Source organism: Pavona decussata, unplaced genomic scaffold (genome assembly GCF_977016875.1).
Source record: "Pavona decussata unplaced genomic scaffold, jaPavDecu1.1 SCAFFOLD_59, whole genome shotgun sequence".
In the NCBI taxonomy this organism is placed as follows: domain Eukaryota; kingdom Metazoa; phylum Cnidaria; class Anthozoa; order Scleractinia; family Agariciidae; genus Pavona; species Pavona decussata.
Window position 1 is genome coordinate 2,379,690 of NW_028145481.1, and position 24,044 is coordinate 2,403,733.

General features: G+C 39.0%; 1 protein-coding gene across 3 annotated transcripts; it reads left to right on the forward strand.

Moving 5' to 3' along the window:
• Positions 1 to 885: 885 nt before the first annotated feature.
• LOC146479420 (uncharacterized) lies at positions 886 to 24,040 on the forward strand. Of its 3 annotated transcripts, XR_014864957.1 has the most exons (35): positions 886 to 1,140; positions 1,554 to 1,674; positions 2,639 to 2,736; positions 3,642 to 3,750; positions 4,226 to 4,440; positions 5,022 to 5,096; positions 5,638 to 5,700; positions 6,607 to 6,683; positions 7,018 to 7,821; positions 7,950 to 8,006; positions 8,595 to 8,682; positions 9,685 to 9,837; positions 10,327 to 10,477; positions 10,581 to 10,648; positions 10,967 to 11,092; positions 12,372 to 12,499; positions 13,019 to 13,092; positions 13,976 to 14,069; positions 14,286 to 14,355; positions 15,125 to 15,219; positions 15,323 to 15,377; positions 15,521 to 15,717; positions 16,039 to 16,126; positions 16,986 to 17,105; positions 17,626 to 17,813; positions 18,925 to 18,961; positions 19,128 to 19,333; positions 19,692 to 19,780; positions 20,264 to 20,377; positions 21,038 to 21,116; positions 21,380 to 21,487; positions 21,570 to 21,642; positions 22,426 to 22,504; positions 23,009 to 23,514; positions 23,557 to 24,040. XR_014864957.1 is itself a non-coding variant. In XM_085111064.1 (34 exons), exons 1-34 carry the CDS (start codon positions 1,006 to 1,008, stop codon positions 23,155 to 23,157), a joined length of 4,383 nt encoding a protein of 1,460 aa, XP_084967190.1. In that variant the 5' UTR covers positions 886 to 1,005; the 3' UTR covers positions 23,158 to 24,040. The 3 variants fall into 3 exon arrangements, 2 of the variants coding, with proteins under 2 accessions (XP_084967190.1, XP_084967191.1); XM_085111064.1 differs by having other exon boundaries at positions 23,009 to 24,040; XM_085111065.1 differs by having other exon boundaries at positions 23,063 to 24,040.
• Positions 24,041 to 24,044: the final 4 nt, after the last annotated feature.

The window sequence follows — 24,044 nt, forward strand, 5'->3', positions numbered from 1 at the left end:
AGACTAGGTTGTTCTCTTCATTTCTGTGTTAATTCCCTGGACAGGAAACTTTGCTCCATATTGTCTCTCTTCACCCAGGTGTATAAATTGGTACCGGCGACACACTGCTGGGGGTAGCCCTGCGATGGACTACCATCATATTCAGGTTAGAGTAGCCAAATATTCCTAGTGTCTTCATTGTACAGAAACCGGGGTAAGTTCTTGCCGTGTGGGCCAATTTGGCTTGTAGTCCGAATAAAAACGTAAGTGTGATATAAAGGTGAACACCGAGTGCCAAAAATTCTTGAGTGACTTGAGTCATGGCACACCGTCATGACTAATGAAGTAGACAATAATTCCATGCCATTACCTGGACAAAATCAGCAATATTACAATACACAGAAAAAAAATGGCAACAAACAAGACGCCGGAAACACCAAAAAAAAAAAAAAGAAAAAAAACGTAAATGGAAAAAATTGAAATAGACTGCCAGTTGTGTGCAATGACTAACAGTGGATCTAAAAATATATTTAGCAATTAGGTGGAACAAGAACAAAAAAAATTCCCAGTTGTCATTGAAAAACTAACAGGGATTTTGCGCAAAGGATGCGCCAGCAAAAACTGCAACTGGACTGTGTGCCGCGCTTCCCAAAAACAACTCTCTCAGTATGTGAATTCCAAAATAGATGTTTACAAATTTAGGCAACTCTTTGCAATGTAACAGTGAGGCGATGCAAGGAGCTACCTCCTCAGCCAACGAAAAATCGTATGAAATCCCCTTCAAAACCTTCAACTCCCCTTCTGCACTGGAGCAAAATGGCGTTCGTGGCTACCCCGCGGACTGGGAACGAGAGACAGCAATTTGTCCAGCGGTGCTAATGTTAGCGACAACTCGGTCATGTAACAAGAAGAGCGCCATATTTTGAGAGTTTGTTTTGATCGATGCAACTAAGGAGTTTTCTTGCAAAGAAACTGGGAAAAAAATCTTCGCTTGTGAAAAATAAGAATGACTTAAGGTAAGAGGAGATGAATTGTATCTTAGATGACGATGAGGTGGACATCGAAGCTGAAATTCAGCGGGAATTAGATGCACTTGAAGATGACAATTTGCACATCGAAGATGTTGAAGACGACGTCAACTCGACAGTGAAGGCAAACGAGGTATTGACCCGAACAAAGTATCATCATCAAAATCTATGCTTGTCAATTAAACTTAAGCTGATATATTTTTTTTATGTCAGACGTCAACAGGATACAAAACTTAGTTATGTCGTAATTGTCTAGTAATTTCATCCCGAGAGAAGTCAGCCTCATAATTTAAAGCTTTATAATATTTTTTCATACAGCATGCACATGTGCATGTAGCTCGTTAAGTACTTTCTTAAATTTCTAATTCTGATCTCTATTATTAAAATCATCCAGAAGACAAAAAAATGTAAATTATGTATGACGTGCAGAGTAACTGCAAGATTATGCATATATATCCTTTCTGTAAAAGATTCCTTTATATGTTTTGTTTCTACTACAGTAAATTGTCCTTGTCCTTATTCCTCTTTCTGCAATATAAATTTTAGGCTAAAGAAGATGTCTTGCCAGATTCAATCCAGGAATATTTAAGACTTTTGCATTCAAGAACAGAAGGGGTTGAGGAGGAGGTGAAAGAATGCGAAATAATCTTGGAAAATTTTCCTCCAGGTAGGTTTCTAATATTGCTACTGTTTAGAATTTGAAATAAACAGATTACTGCAATTTATTAATGAGTTGAACAGCAGCGTTTACAACTTCATTTTAGCCCCTGGTGTGCAACAGCTGCCATTTAACAAATTGACGGCAGTTTTCTGTGGTCTATACTCTTATAGAACATAAACTGATGTCATAAAATGTTCAAAGCTTAAGTGGAACCACGAGCCACAGGCGAATGGTTTCATTGCCAAACTTTGAACATTTTTATTTATGGCATCATTTTATGGTCTATAAGAGTATAGACCATAGAAACCTGCCGTCAATTTGTTTTTTACAATAACACGTAAAAACTACGAGCGGAATTGGCTTTATTTTCCCTTGAGAAAGTGCACATGTTACATCTGATGTCATTTGTATTGTCTGTACTCTTATAGACAATAGCTACGAGCCAATCAGCCCACAAGAATTTTGGCAGTTATTGTCAAATGTTGTATTGCTGTGAGGTCTGATTTTCTATTTGGCTATTGGCTGTGTTATGTTCACAAGGTATTGTGGGAAAATTTGCAGTTACCATCTTTTTCTATACAGTGGATTGTCATCATTGGGATCTTGCATCGATCGATCAATCAATCAATCAATCAATCAATCAATTTTTATTATTAGATTTCATTGTGTAGTTCCAGACAATATATTCCATTAGCCCTCCCTCTTCCCTCCCCTGAAACTATTCATTGTTAAATGTTCTCTACCTTAATCTAATAAAGTACAACATAGGGTTGTTTGTTGTACTTTACTCAGCTCATGATGGGTCTGATTCCCATACCGGGGAAGAATTTTTACATAAAAATACTGAGCATTGTACTTCTGATAACTTTCATCGCTGTGGATAAGGTGTGCCTAGAAGTATATAGGGTAAGGTGTCTACAGATGGCTAGTAATACTGTAATTTAAAAAATGAAAAACCTTGTTTTGACAGAGAGTTTGGTAAAAGAAGATGAAGCTTTACTAGCAAAAAGAATCAAGGAGGAACTTGGTGATGAATATCAAGAACATCCTCTTGTTCTCAGAGAACAGGTGAATATTAAGTAGTTGTTGGATTTAAAGTGGGTAGTCATATATCTTATTTGATGGTTTACATATAATACACGCAGATATTTTGCGAGTTGCGTAGCAATGAGCAAAATCTCCACGTGTATTATATGTAAAACCATCAAATAAGAGATTTATTATTCTAGTCTACAAAAGAGTTTGTTGTTTTGGCTTCTCTTTTCTAGAAAGAGTGTTGAAATGGACACCCGGCATTATGTATCTGTACATCAGTTTTGGCACGTGCAAATGACGTAAACAACACAGAAAGCCAGTGAAATGTCTTTGTCCGTATTGGCTCTGTTGTAAACCGGTCAAACCAGGACACTACGGTGTATTACGGTCTTATATATTGTGCGTTCTCTTGGCCTTATTTGGTGAAATGACATAATAGTGGAATAATACAGACAGTTATAGCCCTGGGGAGGTACAGGCAGCGGTGTGGGGGAGGGAAAGGAGGGCTCTTTGGGTTGTTTCATTTTTAAACTCTATGAAGCTGGCTGTCTTCGCTATGTTTGCCAGCCATAGTAGGTGGTTGTCAGCTACTTAAACTATTTATGTCAGCTGTGATCTCTTGGATTCTCCAGACCACACACTTTGCTGGCACATTAAACAATTGTCTATCATTCAGCTTGACTGCCATTAACTCTTAGTTAAGAGATCATGTCACATGTTTTTAATGCCCAACAGATTTTTATTAGCTTTACGTGACACAGAATGCAATAGTAAATACTACTTACACTATTTGTGATAATTACAGTACTTACTATGTTAATTATGCTTACTATCCTTACAGTACTAACACGACTTACACTAGTTACAATAACTACATTACTAAGAGATGTTACATGTTAACAAAGAATACAACCCTTTGGCTGGTTTGAATGATTCAGGTTTTATCAGAGCTTGAGGAAGCAGAGCTCAGAGAAGAAAGGGAGAAACTTGCAGCAGAAAATAAGGATGGAGAAGAAAATAAATTTGCACTGGATATCATCAGACCAGGTGAAATACATGTAACCTGCTTCATACTTGTAAATAAATATATTTCAATTAACATTTATTTATAGGAAGGAGTCTGCATCAATGGTAGCTGCTTATGAATTCATGAGTACAAATTCATAAAAACCCAGACCATTGGGGATTATTATTATTATCATTATTATTATTATTTTTTTTTTGTTTTTTTTTTGTTTTTTGTTTTGATAAGATGAAACCACTGGTAAGCTTACTCAGCTGTTCTTCCATTATTACCTTGATTACATTGTGAGGGTGTTCTCAACCTGGTGTATACACCATTGCCATTAAGTTGGTGGCTGTCATTACTACATGAAAAAATGTTGGGCAGCAGCACTGATTGACCTGTCGATGTATCCTATTAAAGGGCACTGACTGAGAAATGCAGTGCTCATAACTAGTGCCTTTTAATTACCACCTGTTCAGGCTACATGAATTGCTTTTTATGTTTAACATTTACCAGGAGTTGTAGAAGAAATCCAAGCTCTTGAAGAAAAAGCCCAACAAGAGTTGAGAGAGCTAGAGAAAAAACAGGCGGGCAAAGATCAGGAGAGAGAGAAATGGTACCAGGAGAGAAGACAAGAAGAGGAGGCAAGACGGGAAAGAGAAAAGAAGGCCCGTGTTCAGAGACAAGAGGAATTTGAAGCTGCACAAAAGAAGTTATTTAAAGAGCAAGAGGTGCTTAATACAATAAATTTATTTATTATATTATTTTGTTTTTTACTAGGCATAAGCATCATTCACTGCCTTTTTCAAGCTTATGGGAAACATTTGCCCATGGGAAATGGGAAACATTTGCCCATGACCATTAAAGGTTATGGGGTGTTCAATGATTAAAGTTATTTACAGCTAAACCAGCCATAATATATTATATTATGGCTGGTACATTTTTTGTTTTGTTAAGTTTTGATGTTTCTGTCCTCAGTGAATGCCACTCAAATGAAATGTTTTTTTTATATGGTATTTTACTTAAAGTTGTTTATAGCAAACAATCAGGAAGTATTAAATCTATGTAAAAATAATAAATTGCTGAAAGCAACTGTACGTTCTCACATGCACAGAGCTGCAATGCAACACACGTCAGCCCTGCAAATACCTGTAAGAGACCCCAAACGTGCATGACCACCCAAACCCTGCAGAAAAGCATCTGCTGTGCTTGAGTCTAACTTAGCCTAAATTACATTTAGCCACCTACAAATTTTTGTTGTTTTTGTGTATACTCTCACTCCAAAATCTCATAGGTCTTTTTTTTTTTTAAGGCACTCAAAGCCAAACTGGAAATGGAGGCAAAGGAAGAGGAAAGAAAATTGCAAGAAATGGAAGAGAAATTTCAGGTGATATTCCTCGGCTAAATGATCAAGGAAACTGCAAATTAGAAAGTTCTTCAAACTATCTCTTTTGTTAGCTCTGGTACTGGCAGTATATGTAGTGGTGCAACAGGCAGTGTATCTCTAATAATAATAATAATAATAATAATAATAATAAAAATAATAATAATAATAATAATAATAATAATAATAATAACAACAATTTACGAATTTGTATTAACAGTGCACTTTGCATGACTAAATGATGAAATGCACTTTACAATCTACATAGTCATGTAAAAAATTAATATAAAGGAATGAAAATGAGAGAAATAAAAAGAACTAAAACACGACATTGTGAATCAATACCAGGAAAGGCTAATTTAAAAAAGTGAGTTTTAAGAAGAACTTTAAAAGAATTGACAGTTCTTGCATTCTTAATATAAGTTGGTAGAGAGTTGCATAATCTAGGGGCTGCCATAGTGAACAAACAGACTCCCAGGTGTCTCTCATTTTGTTGGCTTTAGTTTTATTATGTACATGTAGCTGGACGTCTTTTGTCCAACAGGTGGAGATGATGGCGATAGAAGAAGAAAGAAAGAAACAGACAGAGGCATTTGTGGAAACACAGGTATTTGTCACACAAAATAACATGTACCTGAAGGACAGGACCTTTGAATCCTAAGGCTCTGTTTTTCAAAAGTCATGATTCAAACCAGTTGGCCTAATAAGCACTTTTCCAACCTGTTTTTTTTTTAATGCATCAGTGGTAATTTTTAGAATAAGTGTAACTTGGCTAATGTAAGCTTTTAAATTTAGGAGTGACAAAATTTCAACAAGAATTGGTTATCTATTAACAAACATTGCGCACATTATAAATATAGTTTGAGTCTGGTAAGTTAATGGAGGTTTTGAGAAATGACCCCCGAGTCCCAAACCTTTATTTCATTCAAAATAAAATACAGCATCTTTACAAAAAAGTCTTTTTCTCTTTTCACCTCAGAATCTAGGAATACCCAATGGAATTGTGGAATTTGTCGTCAGTTGGTTAAATTAATTTTGCTATTGGCTGATGGTCCTTTGTCAGTGAGTACAACTTCCACCAACAATAGTTTCTTTGAAAATTTAAATCTTTCAGCCAAGTGGCTTTGAAGGCCTAGTGTGTGTTTCTCAAAAGTCCCCTTTTGTACCCAAAAAACTGTTTTACATGTACCACATTCATTACCAGAATGCAATTTTTAATAATTCCGAAAGATGTAAAACACTGAAAACTGTACAAGATACACTGTACATGTAAAGAGAGACACTGGGTTATGTTGCATGAAAAACTACTACCAACTAATCCATAGAAATTGAAAATTATAACTACTTTTCTGACCTGAAAATTCTTCAGAAATTTTGAAAACGGACCCCAGGTTTTAAAACCAAATTTTAGACAATAATGTCAAAGTATTGTTCTACAATACATGCTGCTATAATAATACTTGATGGTATAAATGTGAATTTTGGTATTTTTCATCTTAATTTCACAATGTAGCAAAAAGAGACGGAGTATCAAAAGAGGAAACAAGAAAATGCAGCTACCAAAATACAAAGGTTTTACAAAGGATTTAGGTATGAACAAGCCAACATCCCCTTCTTGCTCAGGCAAGAATTAGGTATCTCAGTTTACATTAACTGTTTGACTTTGTATGATCATGATCATTAATTTCTTTTTCGTGTTTCTATGTGTAACTCTGTGAAAATACAAGACAAAGTGACTGATCAACCCTAATATGTTTAACAATTCTTGCAAGAACTCTAAAACTACACATTTCAGTGACTCCATCCTTATTGTTTTTTTTGTCCCAGGTCAGACAACTATTATTAGTAAAAGTAAATTGATTACTGGTATGTCTGGAACCAGTAATACAAGGTTTTCTTAATAAGTGTGACTGTACTTTTTCAGGGTAAGAAAACAGTATCAGCCTTTGCTTGAAGCCAAAAAGGTGGAGAGAATAAAGAAGAGACAAGTGGAACTGGACCGCATTGAAAGAGTGGAGAGGAAATTGAGAGAAGAAGCTGAGAGAAAGAAGCTTGAAGATGAACAGAGAAGAAAGCAAGAGAATGAGAAGAGAAAGAGGCAAGAGGAAGAAAAAAGACAACAAGATGAAGCTGAGAAACAGAGAAAATTAATGGAAGAGAAAAGAATTAGAGAAGAACAAGAGAGAAAGAGAGTGCTGGAAGAAGGGCAAAGAAAGAGAGAAGAAGAGGAAAAACGAAAGAAAGAAGAAGAAGAAAGGAAGAGAAGAGAGGAAGAAGAAAAACGAAAGAAAAAAGAAGAAGAAAGGAAGCGAAGAGAGGAAGAGGAGAAGCTTAGACAAGAGGAACTAAAAAGGAAAATGGAAGAGGAGAGGAGGAAAGAAGAAGAAGAAGCAAGGAAGAAACAGGTGGAGGAGGAAAGGCTGAGAGAAGCAGAATTAAAAAGGAGACTGGAAGAGGAGAATGGGAGGAGACAAGAAGAAGAAAAGAGGAGAAAGGAGTTGGAAGAAAAAAGGAAAGAAGATCAAAGAAGAACACAAGAGGAGGAAAAACAAAAAGAGGAAGAAAGAAAAAAGATTGTAGAAACCAGAGGGGAAGAAGAACTAAGTAAAGATGAAGTGCAGAAGGCATCAGAACTGAAACAGAATGAGATAAAATCACCTGGATTGGCACTAACCAGAGATCTAGAGGCAAGGAGATTGCAGTGGGTTAAAGAACACACTCCTTGGAGGTACATTATCCTATCAAGAGTTATTTTTTGTCATATTGTTGATCTCATTCCAACCTTGTCCTTTGAACTTTGACCTTCTCTTTGACCTTACCTAACATGTGATGAAGTAACTTCTTTTTTTTTGTCAGCACAACGTCAACAGCAGAAGAGAGAAGCCATCCTGTGGCTATGAAATCTAAACCAAGGTACAAATAACAAAATGTACATTCCAACTAAATATTTTGAACCTGTTGGCTGCTGTTGTATTGTAACTAGTTACAGTGCACTGGGTCTCTCAAATTCCTGCTTTTGCTATGACACTTCTGTAGTAGACAGCCCTCTTTACTCTGGACTGTTTACATGTTCTTGGACAGATTAAAACTCACATAATGTATCCCTACCTTTACAGTACAGACGCCCCTGCAATTCAGATTTTTGTGTCTGTATTTTGGGGAGGAGTTGGGTCTCAAGGTAACCAACAGTGTATGCTGGGGTTAGTGTGTGGGTACACCAGGGGTTCTCATTTGAGCAGTAGACTTGCACCCCTCGAACGCTCTACTTTCATTGGAGTCCCGTGATAACCTGCAGTTGCACATTGTTGTTTAGAGGCAGGAGCCGTTGTTGTGTTGTTTGTTCTTTTGACCAACCATGGTGTGTAACAGTAAAACATTGCAAACGGTGCACGTTGCCCCCAATTGACAGATGTATGTCCATCTTGTCTAAAAATGACTTTTGTTGTTCTCCTCTTGTTAATTATAAATTTATTATAACCAGATTGTTCTATCTTCAAACAGGAGGGTTTTCTCAGCTAGTAAGCATCTTCCAGCTTTAACAGAGGAGCAACTGTTAAAGTCATCACCTTCTAACACACCTTTGTTCAGAGTAAGTTGTTTATTGGCGAAGAAGATTTGATTTGTTGTTGGAGGGTTCATATCGTGCCCTTGAACACCTATGCAGTTGTGTAAGAATATAAATGAATGAATAAATGGAACCTTTTTTATCAAGTGGTCTTACAACTAATAAGCCTGTAGCCCTTGAATTCCAAATCAAATTGGAATTAGTTTAGGAAAATAATGTGTTTTTTAGGAGATGGGAAAGCACTATTAACTGCAGGACCTTACAACCGCAGACTAAATGAACTTTAGTCAGGTATCTCAAAATAAGAACACCAATCAGCCTTGTTATGGTTAAATGCTCCAGAATCACTCATTAGCTTTTAGATGTGTCGCTAACGTTATAAAGGTTGCAAAATCTATTCCGTGGAGCAGGAAGAGCCAACAACAAGCTCAATCCACATACAGTATGATTCTGGGTCTGGGAATTGAACCTGGACCACACTTACCTCCCATCATGTCACTGTCTCTGCTCCCCTACACGGCCCAGTTGTTCAAAACCCGATTAAGCTAATCCTGGGTTAATGTGAACTTTGATTTTAGTTTAATTATTAGACAATAAAGGTTTTTCGAAAAGGTTTTGTCTTTCAGTTTTGACTTAGACTTTTCTATGCTATTACAGTCGGACCTCTATTAAGCGGCCACCCTGGGGACTTTGAAAACTGGTCGCTTAATAGAGGTTGGCGGTTGAATAGAGGTATCGAATACATCACTTTACTGACAAAATAATAATTCGGGACTTTGGAAAGTGGCCGCTTAATGGAGGGTGGCCGCTTAATAGGTGGCCGCTTAATAGAGGTTGGACTGTAGCTTAAAATAAGCTTTGTAAGACATTTTTAACGAGCGAATGAAAACGTTGGTTAACTTTTAATCGGGTATTAGTGTTAATCGGCTTTTGAACAATCGGGCCCAGCATAGCAGATGAAGTTGCTCCTAATGCAGGTGTCTATTTTATCATCATACTGCAATATTAATAATAATCTTGTTTCAGGTTAAGTGTATTGCCCTCAGGGATGAGTCAAGCTGTAGTATGCAAAGCCTCAGCAAGTGCCCTGAGTTGAGGTCACTAACACTTCAGAACTGTGGATTGTTGGCTGTTGAAGGCTTGGAGAAGTGCAAGGAATTACAAGAACTGCGCATGGAGGTTAGATTGTTCAGCCTTTTAATGACTTCTCGCCGGTAATCCTAGGTTGGCAAAGAAACAGGATGCAACTTGTCTTGTACCAACAATTTGCATTGCAAGTTTTGCGACATTGGGAGATACGTTGCAGGTTGTTTCATTTTTTTTGTAACTTGCAATGCTCAACTGTTATTGTGTAGTTCCAGAAAATATCCATACATCTCATTTTCTGTAGGACCCCCCTACCCCTCTGGAAATTACAATTTAGCTTCATACTTGCCTTTAAATTTTTCGGCCTTTGAAGACCCCCCATCCCCCTGCTATTTCCATTCCCTTCTGTTGGGTGGATATGGATATTTCCTGGAACTACACATTTTGCTCCTGTCAGCACTGCTTGTCACAGGTGGTGGGAGAAGTTGCCTTTAGGTCTTTGTATTATACTACTAAGAGACAAGACAAACGTTTGTGTCCAATATTGTATCATTACAACTGTCTCTATTGGTTTTTTTGTAGAACAACAAAATCGAAGCAGTAAACTGCAGAGACCTTACAAAGCTGGAAGAGGTTTCCCTTGCTAACAACAATCTGGCATCTGTCCATGGTTTGGAAGGATGTCATGGCATTGTGTCTTTGGATTTGAGTAACAATAAGATCACAAGAATGGGTAAGCATTAGTTTGTGCTGTTTCAGCTGATGCAAATCTGGGCAAGACAGAAACAAGACCAGAAACATCATTCAAACCTATTGTTTCCTTTTCTTCTTCATAGGAGATTTGTCGGCATGTAGCAAACTACAGCAGTTGATGATGGATAACAACCAGCTAATTAATACAAAGGTAATGTTGACATTGACTTTGTGACCCCGAGTTTATTATAATTGTGGTTTTGTCAGAAGTCTTGGCCTTGATCATGGATACAAGTCAAGAAGTTTGTGCCAGAGCAACTGGCCAAAATTTATTTCTTCATTAGATTATTCAACTGTAGTGTGTCAGTGTAAAATAAAAGAATGTGCATGGTTGTAGCATTTTCGGTAGACATTGACACACCTTAAAGTTTATACTCGAGAACTCCGCATCCCATTATCTTGGTAGATTTGTAACAAGGGGCAGGCCATAATATCATAATATGGTAAGCTTACTGTTCTCTACACTCAGGGTTTGTCCAGCCTCAAAAACGTGCAACATCTCAGTCTTGCTCACAATCATCTAGCTCGCGTCAATGAGATTGAAAAGTGCATGCTTCTTCAAACACTCAACCTTCAGGCGAACAATTTACAAGAGGTAAGTAGCTACCAAGTTTAGATAATCTGTAAGTGATATCATGTAGATATAGATTCAGTTATCATCATCATCATCATCATCATCATCACCATCATCGTCATCGTCATCGCCATCGTCATCATCATCATCACCATCATCATCATCATCATCATCATCATCATCATCATCATCATCATCGTCATCGTCATCCAATACCACAGAAATCTGTTCAATACATTCATACATTCCATATTATACTGTCTTTGGCTTCTAATCAGCTTTTGTGAAATTAGCGTCTTTCCTTTAGCCAAAGGTAATCTATGAAGTTGTATTGTGCTTTGTTTATGTATGACTATTACTCTAATAGATTGCCCTTAATTTTTAACGATTTTTTTAAGAGTATCAACAAAGTGCATCAATATCAAACAAGATTGGCATGTAAGATCTCATACTATCTGCCTAAAGCGAGGACCAACTATGGCAAATTTAACATTCGTTTTTTTGGAGCTAAAGTTTGGAATTCCATTGAAGAGTCATTAAAATTCAAGAGTCGTACCTGTTTCATAGTCCTCTTAAAAGAATCGCTTATCTCCAACTACTGACTGGCTCATTGATGCACTTTATTTCTCAGTTTTGGTGTGTGCACTTCCCCTTGTTTATTGTTATTTTTGTGTGTGCGTGTGTGTGTGAATGGTAAATCGTGTCCTTAGTTCCATCTTAATGTAGGGTATTTGCAAATTTTTCCGCTCGGCCCAGCCACTTAGCTCGATTAGCTTGCTATTTCTAAGTGGCTGTGCCCTCTTCTTTAGTAATTTTTCTTTCTTGTTTTAATGTAAATCTGTATAATTTTTGGGCACAAATAAAGATTGTTGTTGATTGTTGTTGTCAACACCATCGTCATTGTCACTGTCTTTGTCGTCATTATCATCATTGCGTCATTGTCGTCATCATCATTATTACTGATTGCTGTTGTCATCTGTAACATTTTATCATTTTAATCATTTGTCATTATTACTATAATTATTGTCATCAGCATGTTACCACCATTCCCGCCACGATCATTTCCACTGATATCGTCAGTATTTATATCTATGTTGTATTTTTGAACCATCGTGTGGATTTATATTGTGATCATCATAATTCCCCATTATTAAAAAGATTTATTTATTAATTTTGTGATTTATTTATGATTTACCATTATAATCAAGGTCCCAGTACCTGGTGTGTGATAAATTATTTTGGTATTGCTCCTTTTTTAGTAAACGTTATTTTGTGAAATGTTGTTTTTCATCGCTTTCAGCCTCCTCAGCTTATAAACTGTGTCCTCTTGAGAGAGCTCAGGCTTGATGATAACAGCATCTCTTCCTTGGATTGTTTGTCCAAAGCATGGCTGCCCTTACTTCAGTTTCTCAGCGTTAGTCAAAACAGGTATGTCTCATGAATGCTTTGTATTTCTACTTTAAGACGCTTCCAACACTGATGATCCAAGTGGTATGCAGGATGTATGTCACATAAACCTAGTAAAATGGCCTCAGTTCTCACGAGTCTCCTGTAGCTGAGTGGTAGAGCATCCGAACTAGTAATCAGAAGGTCTTAGGCTCGACTCCTGATAGGAGCACTCGGAATTTCTTTTTCCGAGTTTGCCTGTGTCATTACTTGAGAATACATTATTCTCATTTGTTAACCAGGCTTAAAATATTACATCACATTTTCTTTCATTGCGCATATGCCACTTGCAGTATGCAGGATGTTTGTCCCATGAACCTAGTAAAATGGCCTAGTTCGCCACGAGTCTCTAGTAGCTCAGTGGTTGAGCTTTTGACCAATGGATGGAAAGATCATGCCCTCTGAACATGACGAACATTTTTTCTTGCCGACATGTTTGTCAATTGTGGAACGTGTGAATAAGGTAAGTCTTGCAAAAGTAACAACTTTTTTTCTTTACAGCATTTCTCAGTTGGCGCCCCTTTTTAACTTGATCATGCTGGAATTCTTGGATATCAGCAACAACCTTATATCAGGTGAGAGGCTGGAGAAACCGCCTTGTAAATTTAACATTGATACTTCTGTTTTGAGGTCGAGTCAACAAAAACTCTGCTATGGCGCAAACTTTGTATATTTTCATTCCGTATTCCGTGTTACCTTGCTCCTTGTAGTTCCATGAGTTGGCTATAATAGTAAATACATGACAGTTTACAGGATTTCCTTTCGAAACCCAGGGGCGCAAAAGTTTTTCAAGTTGTATTTGTTTGTTATTGGTATAGGGTTATTAGGTTTGTTAATTAGGAAAGCATGACGGAGACGGCAACGAGGAAAAAGGTTTAATGTGTTTAATGAACAAAACAATGGTTCTGCACGTACGCTAAAAATCGTAATACATTTCTTTGACGTTATTTAAAATTTTGGGAGACCACGGGCACACAAGGGTGAATTTTTATTTGAACGCTGCTGCTGCTAATCATTTCCCTGGATAATTTGGCGCCGTTGCACAAGTTCTTTCGATTGGAATAATCACAACGTAGCTCAGGATATCTACAGAGTATTGCTAAGTAACATCTTCGTTGCCGTCGTGATTGCCCAACTACGACGTTTGTTAGGAACACAATACATATTTACGTTATCTGACGTGGTTATCTGGCGGCTTTATCCAGGAACATGCTTAGAAGCAACGGCTTCCAAGTTCAGAAAGAGAAAAAAAAAACGTCGTCTGTAAAACTTGTACGTTGTTGTTTTGTAGAGGACATCAAAAGAATTTACTAAAATTTTTAATGGACGTGTAGAACCACTGTTTGGTCATCCAACCTTTTGTTTTAACGTTTTTGTTTCCGGCATAGTCCTGTTTACGTAAGATGCCCATTTAATTGTGCAAACCACTATTTAGTACATACAAATTGTTCTTTTTAGATACGGACAGTCTTGTTCCTGGGCTTGAAGGCTGCTACCGGCTTAAAACGTTAAATATAAAAGGAAATCCGGTGCATGAAGATCCTGAAAGCAGGTAACTTACGAGATGTATGATACGCCGTCACGTCGAAGATGGCTGAAGAATTTATTGAAACAATAAATTCCCTAAACCTCCCCTTCATTAATTATGTGTATGGGTGGTGGGTTCGATCCTCATCTGGGACTTAGAGTTTCGTCTTTGTACGTCTTATGTTTATGCTAAACGGAATCGAATTTACTCAATACATGACCCATCTCTTTCTTTTCACAGAACGTTAATACAGGAAGTATTACCAGATCTTCTGGATTTGGATGGCGAGAATGTGTCTGGAAAGGGCAAGGTAGGACGATATTAACAGCATCATTTAAGGTGGCTGGCACCGGTTTCAGTCACTGATACTTTAACAAATCAATACTACCACTCTTTATCAGCTGATGTCGCAACTACATTGTATCAAACGAATGCCTAATTATTGGTGAACAAGTTATGGTCGTTTTCTCGAAATGATAGGCTATCATAGCAACAGTATAGCCTTTTAAAGCATCCCTACTTTTGGCTTCAAGTGACTATAACTATAAAATGAGCCTTGTGACCCCCATTTTGTATGTTGGGACTGATCAGTATGTTCAGATACAACCAACGTTTTGCAAAGTTGAAAAAAAACTTTGAAGTGAGGGGCTCAGAGCCACCTTACTTTTTCGAAAGTTGTTATAGAAACCGGGTTAAGCTTTCGCTGTGTTGTTCGGCTTAACCTTACCTTAGCTTTTCATAAAGATGTATGTGTTTGAAATGTTTTACAGTTGAAAACAAAACTTCTCATTTACAGCCCCAAACACTTCTACTCAACGTCAGCATTTCAAAATCAAGACATAAGGCAAAAAATCACAACAACAACAATCAACCAAAACAAATCCCTACTAAACAATGGTTTCATGAAGGTAATTCTTGAATAGTGCAGGGACCACTTGTACAAACAGCAGCAAAGAGAAGCCGGATCTTTGAGTAGATCAGGATCAGCAATTGTCTAACCGAAATATTGGGCAATAAAATTACTTTAGCTGTCCGATCAGCCTTGCATTTGATTTTACGTTTTAATGTCTTCACGACAGGTTACAGCAACAAACCAAGCAGTCTTCATCGACATGTGCCAGAACCAACTCCGCTCCCAAGACGATTTACAATCAAGACATAAAAAGGAGATTAGGTAAGATAAGCAGCGACGTTTATACCACAGGTCTGTTGCTTGCATCGTGAAAGTCGCTTACAGGTAATTGTGTTTTACTGACATGTGTATTTGTTATTGACAGTTATTATACACAGGTTTGCGATCCTGAAATGGTTTCAAAAAGACTTCGTTTTATGGTAAGACTGATTGATTTATGGGTTCATTGCTTTAAACTGAGGCTATTATCGTTATATAAAATTATAACTACGTGTTGTACGAGCGCTAATGCTGACTAATTTTGTTGATGTTTTCTTTTTTGTATGAATACCACTTATCATAGAGCAAACACAACAAAGAGAGATTTGAATTGGCCGTGAAGTATTTACTGGAACATGAGAGCTTCACCATTGGAAACTGCCATTCTACACTCAGGGAAGAGAGGCGGGAAGAAGGCAATGGAAATGTAGGACAGACAGCAGAGTTACGTTACGATCTAAAGGAGGAGAGAGGAAGCGGAAAAACTACTTTGAATCCTCTGTAAGTTGAGAAGAGGGATTCCAGGACTTTTGACAGCGTAGATTTCGAACAAAGCGAAATCGCAAGTTAGGTTTTCATACATCATTTATCATTGTCTGTTTATTATTCCAATCGTAATCAAGTTGTACGCTTGAGTTTACACGAAGGAATTCGTGGGATAGGCGAGCATACCGCACGTGTCAAAACATAACGTATAAATGAGCCATTTTCGTGAAACATACACATGTTGCAATTTTGTTCTGGGGCAAGTTTCATGAATCGTTTCCTCATGCAATCACCTAGTGGAATAACACCTTGAGTGAGATTCGTGTATTTTTACAGAAAACAGCGACATGTTGCCGCTACCAAGATTCAGGCTGTGTGGAGAGGATGGTACATCAGACATTTGATCGATGTCAACACCACAAAGGTGGGTTAATCGTCAAATGCTGCAAAACTACAATAGAGAGATTAAGCACCACGGCAGAAATGACCACGTGACCGTGTTTATCCTTCATTTGCCGCTCGCTGTTTTCAGTTTCTCAGAAAAATTGAGTGTTTTGCGTATCTTGTACTAAACATAAACATAAACGCGAATCTCACGTTTGCCGCTTGCCGTAAACGTGGTGCTTAATCCCTCTAATGTTGTAAGCTTGTAGTATAGAAGGCTTCTGATTATCATTTAACAATTAGATACAAACGCGAGTTTGTTACTGTTTGTTGGGTGGTGAATCAACCATCACGCGTAGAAATCAATAGTGAAAAATGTAGTTGTTTTAGTATAGATTCTGATTAATATTTCTCTGTTTATCCTGCGCGGGTTGAGCGCCTTTTCACAACTCACTATCTGTCGTAAAATATAGAGTAAGTAGCTTAGTTTATCAGATTACAGAACGCAAGCTGGAGAACATTTTTACTGCAGACTAAATGGTGACACACGAAGCGCACAATTGGTGATAAGTGTGGGAAAAGCTTCATTTATCAAACCCCCCTGAGAACTCGATGTCAAAACTTACAACTCGTGCCAAGCACGACTTAAAACGGAGCTGGTGTGTAACACGGGAAATCACCCAACCGACATCGAGCGGGGAAGAGCGTAACTGTGGTCCCCCAAACCTGGGAGAACACGTCACGAGTGGCAAGCGCGGGAAAACATGTGACCTGTGCTGACTACGGGAAAACGCGCGAAAGCCATTTTGGTCGATTTTGATTGGTTGAATAAAGTATCATGTTTACTCCGTTTGGTCAGAGCACTCGTGTTTTACATTCTTTTTCATTCATTTTTACAGTGGTTTGCAGCTGTAATTATCCAGTCAGCATGGCGAGGTCACGTGGTGCGTTCACGGCTGAAAAGAGAAGCTAAAGAGCCATGGGATCCACAGAGAAACTCAGCAGCTACTGTTATTCAGGTAAAAACCTAATCACCCAGAGGAATAAGTCTACTTGCCTTTACAGTGAAAATAAATGAAGAATAAGAGACACTGAGAAACAAAATCCCGAGAGCAGAGGTGGCAGAGGTTTTTTTTTTTTTTGCCGATTTCAAATTTTTTTGTCCCTGTAGTGTCACAGCAAAAGTCAACGAATCTCTTTACCCTTGCATTGTTATTTGATATACGGAGGAAATTCGCTTGATGTGGTGTTGTGCATGTAAAAGTTATAAAAAGCTATTCTAGACTGCGAGCATTCCTACTTTTTTCTCACGCGCGCAAAGCGATTGTAAAATTATGCAAATTAGAAAAGTGAACGAGGAGGGATTGGGGAGAGGGGCAGCTCCGCTAGAAATCGCGCGAGCGTGACAGAACTTAGGAGAAGAAAGAGACTGTTTGCAGTCTAAAACTATTCAGAGGAAATTAAGTAATTGGGCCTCATCATCGCAGCTTCGTCACAACTTCAAAGCAGGCTACAAGTGTTGTTATTCTTTCATAACAGGCTCATTTCCGTGGCCAGCGTGTTCGCCGCCGCCTGGCCGAAGCCTTGAGAGCAGCTCAGTTCTACGATGATGGTGACGAGGAGGAGTTTGATTACGATGAAGAAGTAGATCTGACGGCTTTTGATTTTGACGAAACTTCCTTGGAACAAGGCTGGACTCCGAGTGACACCCCACAGCTTCCTGCAAGGTATCGTTTGTCTTCTCCTCTCCTGTCGTTAGATTTCCGTGGTTTTACGCCATATTATTGATTTTACACTTTTTGTTGTATCTGTATTTGGTTTTGTGTATGGTCGGTCTGTATGTATGGTCGCGTATGGCTCATACGCGTCGATTAATTGCCGTTGGTGTCGTTAAAGTTGATCGGTTGTTCCTTTGGTCTTGTTGCTCAATCAGACATGGTTGGCACCAACTTTAGATTTACAACTTTTCAGTAACGATTTCGTGAAATAGTTGACTTTAAAAAAAGTGAAACTGTAGCCTTAGATCAGTGGTGAAAATACAATTAACTCTTTTGGCAAACGTTTGGATGTGGTCGTTTTATCACGGCCGGTAAATCAGCATTCGAGAAACGGGGGTCACTTCTCTACCGCGTACCTTAAACCTGAGGTAAATATAATAAGCTGTTCGAAGGGAGGGGGATGGGGGGAGTCGCTTTACTTTATGAACCGATTAATACCAGGGCTAAAGAGCTTTACGACTAAAGCAAAGCCAGCATGTCTCGCGTTTGATAAACCAGTGCTTAATAACTGGCTTTATTATTCCACTATTATGTCATTTCACCAAATAAGGTCAAGAGAACGCGCAAAATATGAGACCGTAATACACTGTAGTGTCCCGGTTTGACCGGTTTACAACAGAGCGAATACGGACGGAAAAGGCAGAAAAAAGGAGCAACAATGTCCGGACTGGACGAAGAATAGTTTTTGAAACGATGCAGACTCGAAAACAAGTTTCACTTGTCATTTATCTTTTCATTTAAGACATTTAACTGGCTTTCTGTGTTGTTTACATCATTCGTACGCGCCATATACCGATGGACAGTTGATGCCGGGTGCATTTGAAAACTGTTACCAAAACAGAGAAGCCAAAATAACAAAATCTTTTTGTAGTGGAATAATAAATCTCTTATTCGATGGTTTTACATACAATACTCGCGGACATTTTGCTCATTGCTCGTATTTTTCCTCGCCCCTTCGGGGCTCGGAAAAATACTACGCAACTCGCAAAATATCCGCGCGTATTATATGTAAAACCATCGAATAAGATATATGAATATATATTGTACTTTTGTATTGAAGGGGGCCGGTGCTGAGGATGCCGGGACAGTCGTTAAAGGTATGAGTTTAGTACAATCACATAAGAATTCTCTGAACTATTCTATACACAGTCAGCACTGTATTAGCTAGGAGAAATTGTTCAGAGATGGGACATGTCTCCAGATTTGGAGCGTTCAAGTTTGTGTTTGTTTGTTTGTTATAACCCGTATGAATTTCTCCAACAGACTCCCAAAGCCGGTTCCCATGGAGATGTGTCGAGGGAGCCCACAGTTCCAAAACCGCGTCATGCCTGGCGATCAGCGGATTCACCCATCACAGATGTCAATCATTCAGCTGTTGGTAGGGGAACCATAGATCACGATCAAATGTCAGTGACTTCCGGTGCGCAGAGCCATCTGACGCATCGCGCTGAGGAGCTAAGCAGCGAATGGTAAGATTCTTACGCTGAGTAAGCATCGACTTAGCTTGCGTGGAAAGCGCGCGCGCTACTGAGAAAGAGGAAAGGAAATTGGAATCGGATGTGCGCGCGAAGTTCGTGGGGAGAACGTGGACCGCGAAGGAAAGGAAGCACCTTCTTCCGAGCTCGCTTCGCTCACACGCACGATCCTCCTCCTCCCTTTCCCCTTCTAGCACCTGTCACGCAGGCTAGCATTGACTTTGAACGCATGATTTCGAGGTAAAAAAAAATCGTTATCATTGAACCGTGGCAAAAATGGCTTCTATCAGTATCCATACAGCCTTACAATGAAAGTAAATTCGTGACTTTTATTTCTCATTTTAATTTCAAGGGGATTCCGAAGCTCAGAAACGGCTGAATTAATGATGAGAAGAGCAAAGAAGATGAAATATAATCCAGCAAGAAGGAAAAAGCTGCTTGGTGAGTTCTACAGCAAACAATATTTTTTAAGTTATGAACGTCTCGCATCGTTGATGTGACACGAACTCCTGGATGAAAGTGCCTCATGATGCAAAGTTCAAATTGTTTTTGCGCGGTTTGTGACTATACGGGAAAAGCAGATCTTATCCAAACAAAACAAACAAATTGGCGGTAGCCACCAATTTTCCTGAGACAATAAAGCAACAATAATTCTAAAAGAACCTTCAAGATAACAGTAATGACATTTTTCTTGCTGATTGAAGCCTAATTATCTCTGGTAAATGTTTGTTGACAGCCAACTTTCTTTTTAGACAATACTTGCAAAGATCTGCTTTACTGGGATGGTCATAAACTGCGCAAAAATACCTTTGTCTTAAAGAACCCGAATTTCTCGTACCATCCGGTGATGCACAAAGCGTATGTGTACTAACGAAAGGAGTCTCCAGGCCTAAAAGGTTACTAATTTTGACTTTCCCTATGAAGATCCAAACAAGCGACTCGCTCTGTTCAAAAAGTTGGAGGAGACAAACAAGTTACGAGACGTAAAACCACCGGCCACCAGGAGACAACCGCCGGCGAGAGTCGACTACTTTGCCGGTGAGAAGTATAAATACATTTGACACTCACTCTATCCACTATTTTTACAGATACAGTAACAGTCTTTACCCTGTAGGCATTAGGAGGAAGTTGTTAACGCGCTGGACGTTATGGAAGATCGTATTGTTGGCGGTTTGATGCGGAAACTAAACTCCATATTTTCGGATACCGGACAACAATTAGGCTGGTTCCAAGCGAACAAGTTTTCCTTGATACGGTTTTTGACAATTCTGAATTGTTCTTTTGTATTTAAGCGTGAAGAAGTACTTGTTTTCAATGAACCTGTTCAAAAACTGGAAAACGTGTCGAAGAAGAAGTTAACAAATTTAGCGTACGTATAGAAAACTTTTCAAATGCAGACTTGTCAACGAAAATGAGCTCGTGTACAACTTGCCTTAGAGATCCCTAAAAATTGGTCCACTGATACTTGGGGGAGGGGGTGGGGTGTGCTAATACTCAGGGTTGCTTGGACAGAAAACGGAGTTAGTGGCGTCTTGTCTACTTATCACCCAGCAGAGGTTTCTTGAGTTCCCTGTGTACTGGTGTACTACTATTTTTGATACGAATCAAACAGTCAGCTCTTGACTTCGTCATTACTCATTGTGTGTTAAGTTTCCTTGCTTTCTCTCTAAATGAAATTCCGTTCTCTTCTTACTCCAGCTCGCGAGGCCATGGCAAGTCATCTGGGGTCCACCTCACCGGCCTCAGAACAACACAACAGAGACCAGATGACGTACAGGTACAGAATAATCAGCACATTGAATTGGCCGTTTCCGAGTTCCTTTGGACCTCATTATGAAAGCGAGGCTAAGTGCAAAGCTTTTCATGTGAACATTAGTTTTGTTTGCGTATGAATGAAAACTAATGTTCAGAAAAAAAGCTATGTATGCACGAAGCTTCACTTTCATAACGAGGTTCAAAGCAACTCGAAAAAAGGCCAATTGGAGTACATGTCAAGTATACGAATCCCAATGCTACTAACATTTGCTGTTTCCTGTTTAGCTGGGTTTACAGACAGGCTGTTGTTCATGAGGATGAAGAGAAAAACATCATGGCTGACCGAAAAGAATATGCACCAGACAACAGGAGCAAGAAAACGTCTCCACAAAGGTAATTGTTTTTGAGGAGTCTTAATTAAACGTCTTTTTAACTTCATGTGATAAGCATCTCACTGCGACTTTTTTTTTTCCAGAACCAGTCGCTCTCCCGTCAGTCTCCCCCACATGGACCCGATGGTCCTTTCCGGACGCACCCTCCCCCTCATAGTAAGTAACCATCACGTTTGAAGGTAGAGAGAAAATGGCTGACTGTATCTGAATTGAGGTTCAGTACCTTGCAGAATAAAATACGACCTTTATCACCACCATCCGGGTATCTGTCTGGGAAGGAAGGATGCGCAGGGCGCCCGCTTCCATCCGGGATATATAATTGGAATAAAGTCAGTAATCACGCCTAGTATCTTCAATCTAGGCTCGTACAAATAAACTACAACCCCTCCTCTCACATGCGGCAAACTTTTGTTGGAACCCTTTTGGGCTTTTCGCCCTCTTCAGTGTTGATTTCAGATCTCGTGGATATTTAAAAATAGAGCAACAAAACGAAAAAACGGAAACAAGAAACTAAGAAATTGGGACAGGACGTTTAGGGAGGAGAGAAGGAGAGCGAGCAGAGTTGTGATCTAGTGCCGCAATAATTCTAAAACTTTCCTCAATATTTCCAACACCCTGCTAGCAGAGCGTTCCTTTATGGTTAATGTTTTTACGATGTACGAAATTGTTCTCTTCTCACAAAAGGAAAAGCATCTGTTAGCTGGGTAGATTTCCAACTGAATGTGACGAGACTTGTAGCCACGACCAAATCATAAGGCGAAAATCACAAGCAGAGTGTAAAAACGCTGTCAACAAGACAGACAGTTGCTATCGAAAATTCAGCAAACTAAATGAACTAGACTAGATAAAAACCTTTGAAACAATGGCATAAACTGATCGTTAAACTATCCGTAGTGTTGTTGCTGTTGGTATAAGGTCTTTAATATATTTTTTTTTCAGTCCAGTCCTCTGTTCTCTCAGTCTGTAGAAGAAGCCCAGTCTGAAGGCACCTCGCCAAGAAGAAACTCGTTGTCTTCAGGTTAGTAGCTTTCCTTAAATCCTCCAGTTCTTCTGATCTGTAGTAAGTTATTGGGGCTCATTCTTTCTTTGAAAATTCACTTAATTTAGGACAGGCCCCAGTTGTTCAAAGAGCGGATAACTTTATCCAGCGCATACAGTGTATTGTTTGGAGAACATTTTATCCGCTGAATAGCGATTTATCCGCTGGGTAAGGTTATCCGCTCTTTGAACAACCAGCGCCAGATGGGGAAGCAAACAAACCGAGATAATCCCATGACGCCCCCACCCCAATCCTTCCACTCCGTAAAGTACCTTATCAAAAACAAAATTTTTAGAAAACTGAAAAACAACAAAACGGATTTTAACAAGTATAGCTTCGTAGCTTTCGTTTGAATTGACGCACTTTAGTATTTCATCCAGTGACTCAAAGGTTAGGAACAAACATTCCATGACGCCTTTTGTGTTGTTGGGTGTGGTCACAATTTGTTCGGTTTTGGTGAATCCCGTGTTGTTCATTTCTTAGAGGGTCGCGTACGTTTTCCCGCCATCAAAACTCATTCCGTGCCCAACCTCCTAGCCAGGTCCACGGCCAGCGGAGATCAGCCAATAAGAACAGAGAAGAGCAACAGCGCTGGCGCAAGAATCGACAGGGATCCCAGGAACAAGAGATGACAGGAATTATCTTGAAAAACAGCAAACATAAACAATCCTTAGCACTTCACCGGCGACGAATTTCTTGTACAGACGAGCGGTTTCGCGCGCGGTAACCACCCTTGCATAGGCCAGCACGTGCTGTGCGCCGGCAACACGACATAGTCCAACTCTTCTCGCAAGGGCGTTTCGAGACAACTGACATGTCTTGGTCAATGTTTCCCGAGAATTCAAAACAAAATTAACTGTTTCCCTCGAGACCAGTCATTTGTTATATAGCAGAATAAAGCCATTAAATAGATCAAACGTGGAAAACAAAAACAGCCAACATTCGTGGTTAACAGTTCACTGTTCACAGACAACATTAGACTGCAAGCAGTCCCTTTCTGGATAGTCGCGAGATCGCGCGAAATAGCCGAGCGCGAAAAAACTGGAGCAAACGAATTCTCGTTTATTTCTCCTCTCTCCAGTCTCGCTGCGCTATGAGCGCACCCTCTCGACTGACCAGAAAGGGACTGCCTGCAGTCTAAGACAACATGCACGTGCTGGTCCGGCCACGTGCGTTTCTTGACTCTTAAATTTTTAAGTTTCGAACTGAAACCAACAAAAACACGTCAAAAAATATAGGCAAGGTCTTTATTAAAATAAAAGGTTTTTTGTTGTTATCTAGAAAGAAAAGTGTTATTCCTGGTGTATTTTTCTTCCAATGGAAAATGTTTCCGTAAGGTTAATGTGTCATTAGTGTTAAGCAGCGTACTTTTAATGAAATTTGACGCGCTTTTAGCGATTAACATTAATTAATTAATATATTTATTAATTTACAACGCAAGGTTGCGATGTTACCCTTGTGTTGTACACAGACACTTGAGATGTAAAATTAATAAAAGAGAGTTGAATAAATAAATGTG

What these genes read in the sequence shown, in the direction of transcription:
- LOC146479420 (XM_085111064.1), top strand. Translation starts at nt 1,006, where the DNA reads ATGAATTGTATCTTAGATGACGATGAGGTGGACATCGAAGCTGAAATT. An exon ending in CAATAAGATCACAAGAATGG is followed by an intron (nt 10,478 to 10,580) that starts GTAAGCATTAGT and finishes TCTTCTTCATAG; the next exon opens with GAGATTTGTCGGCATGTAGC. An exon ending in CATGAAGATCCTGAAAGCAG is followed by an intron (nt 14,070 to 14,285) that starts GTAACTTACGAG and finishes TTCTTTTCACAG; the next exon opens with AACGTTAATACAGGAAGTAT.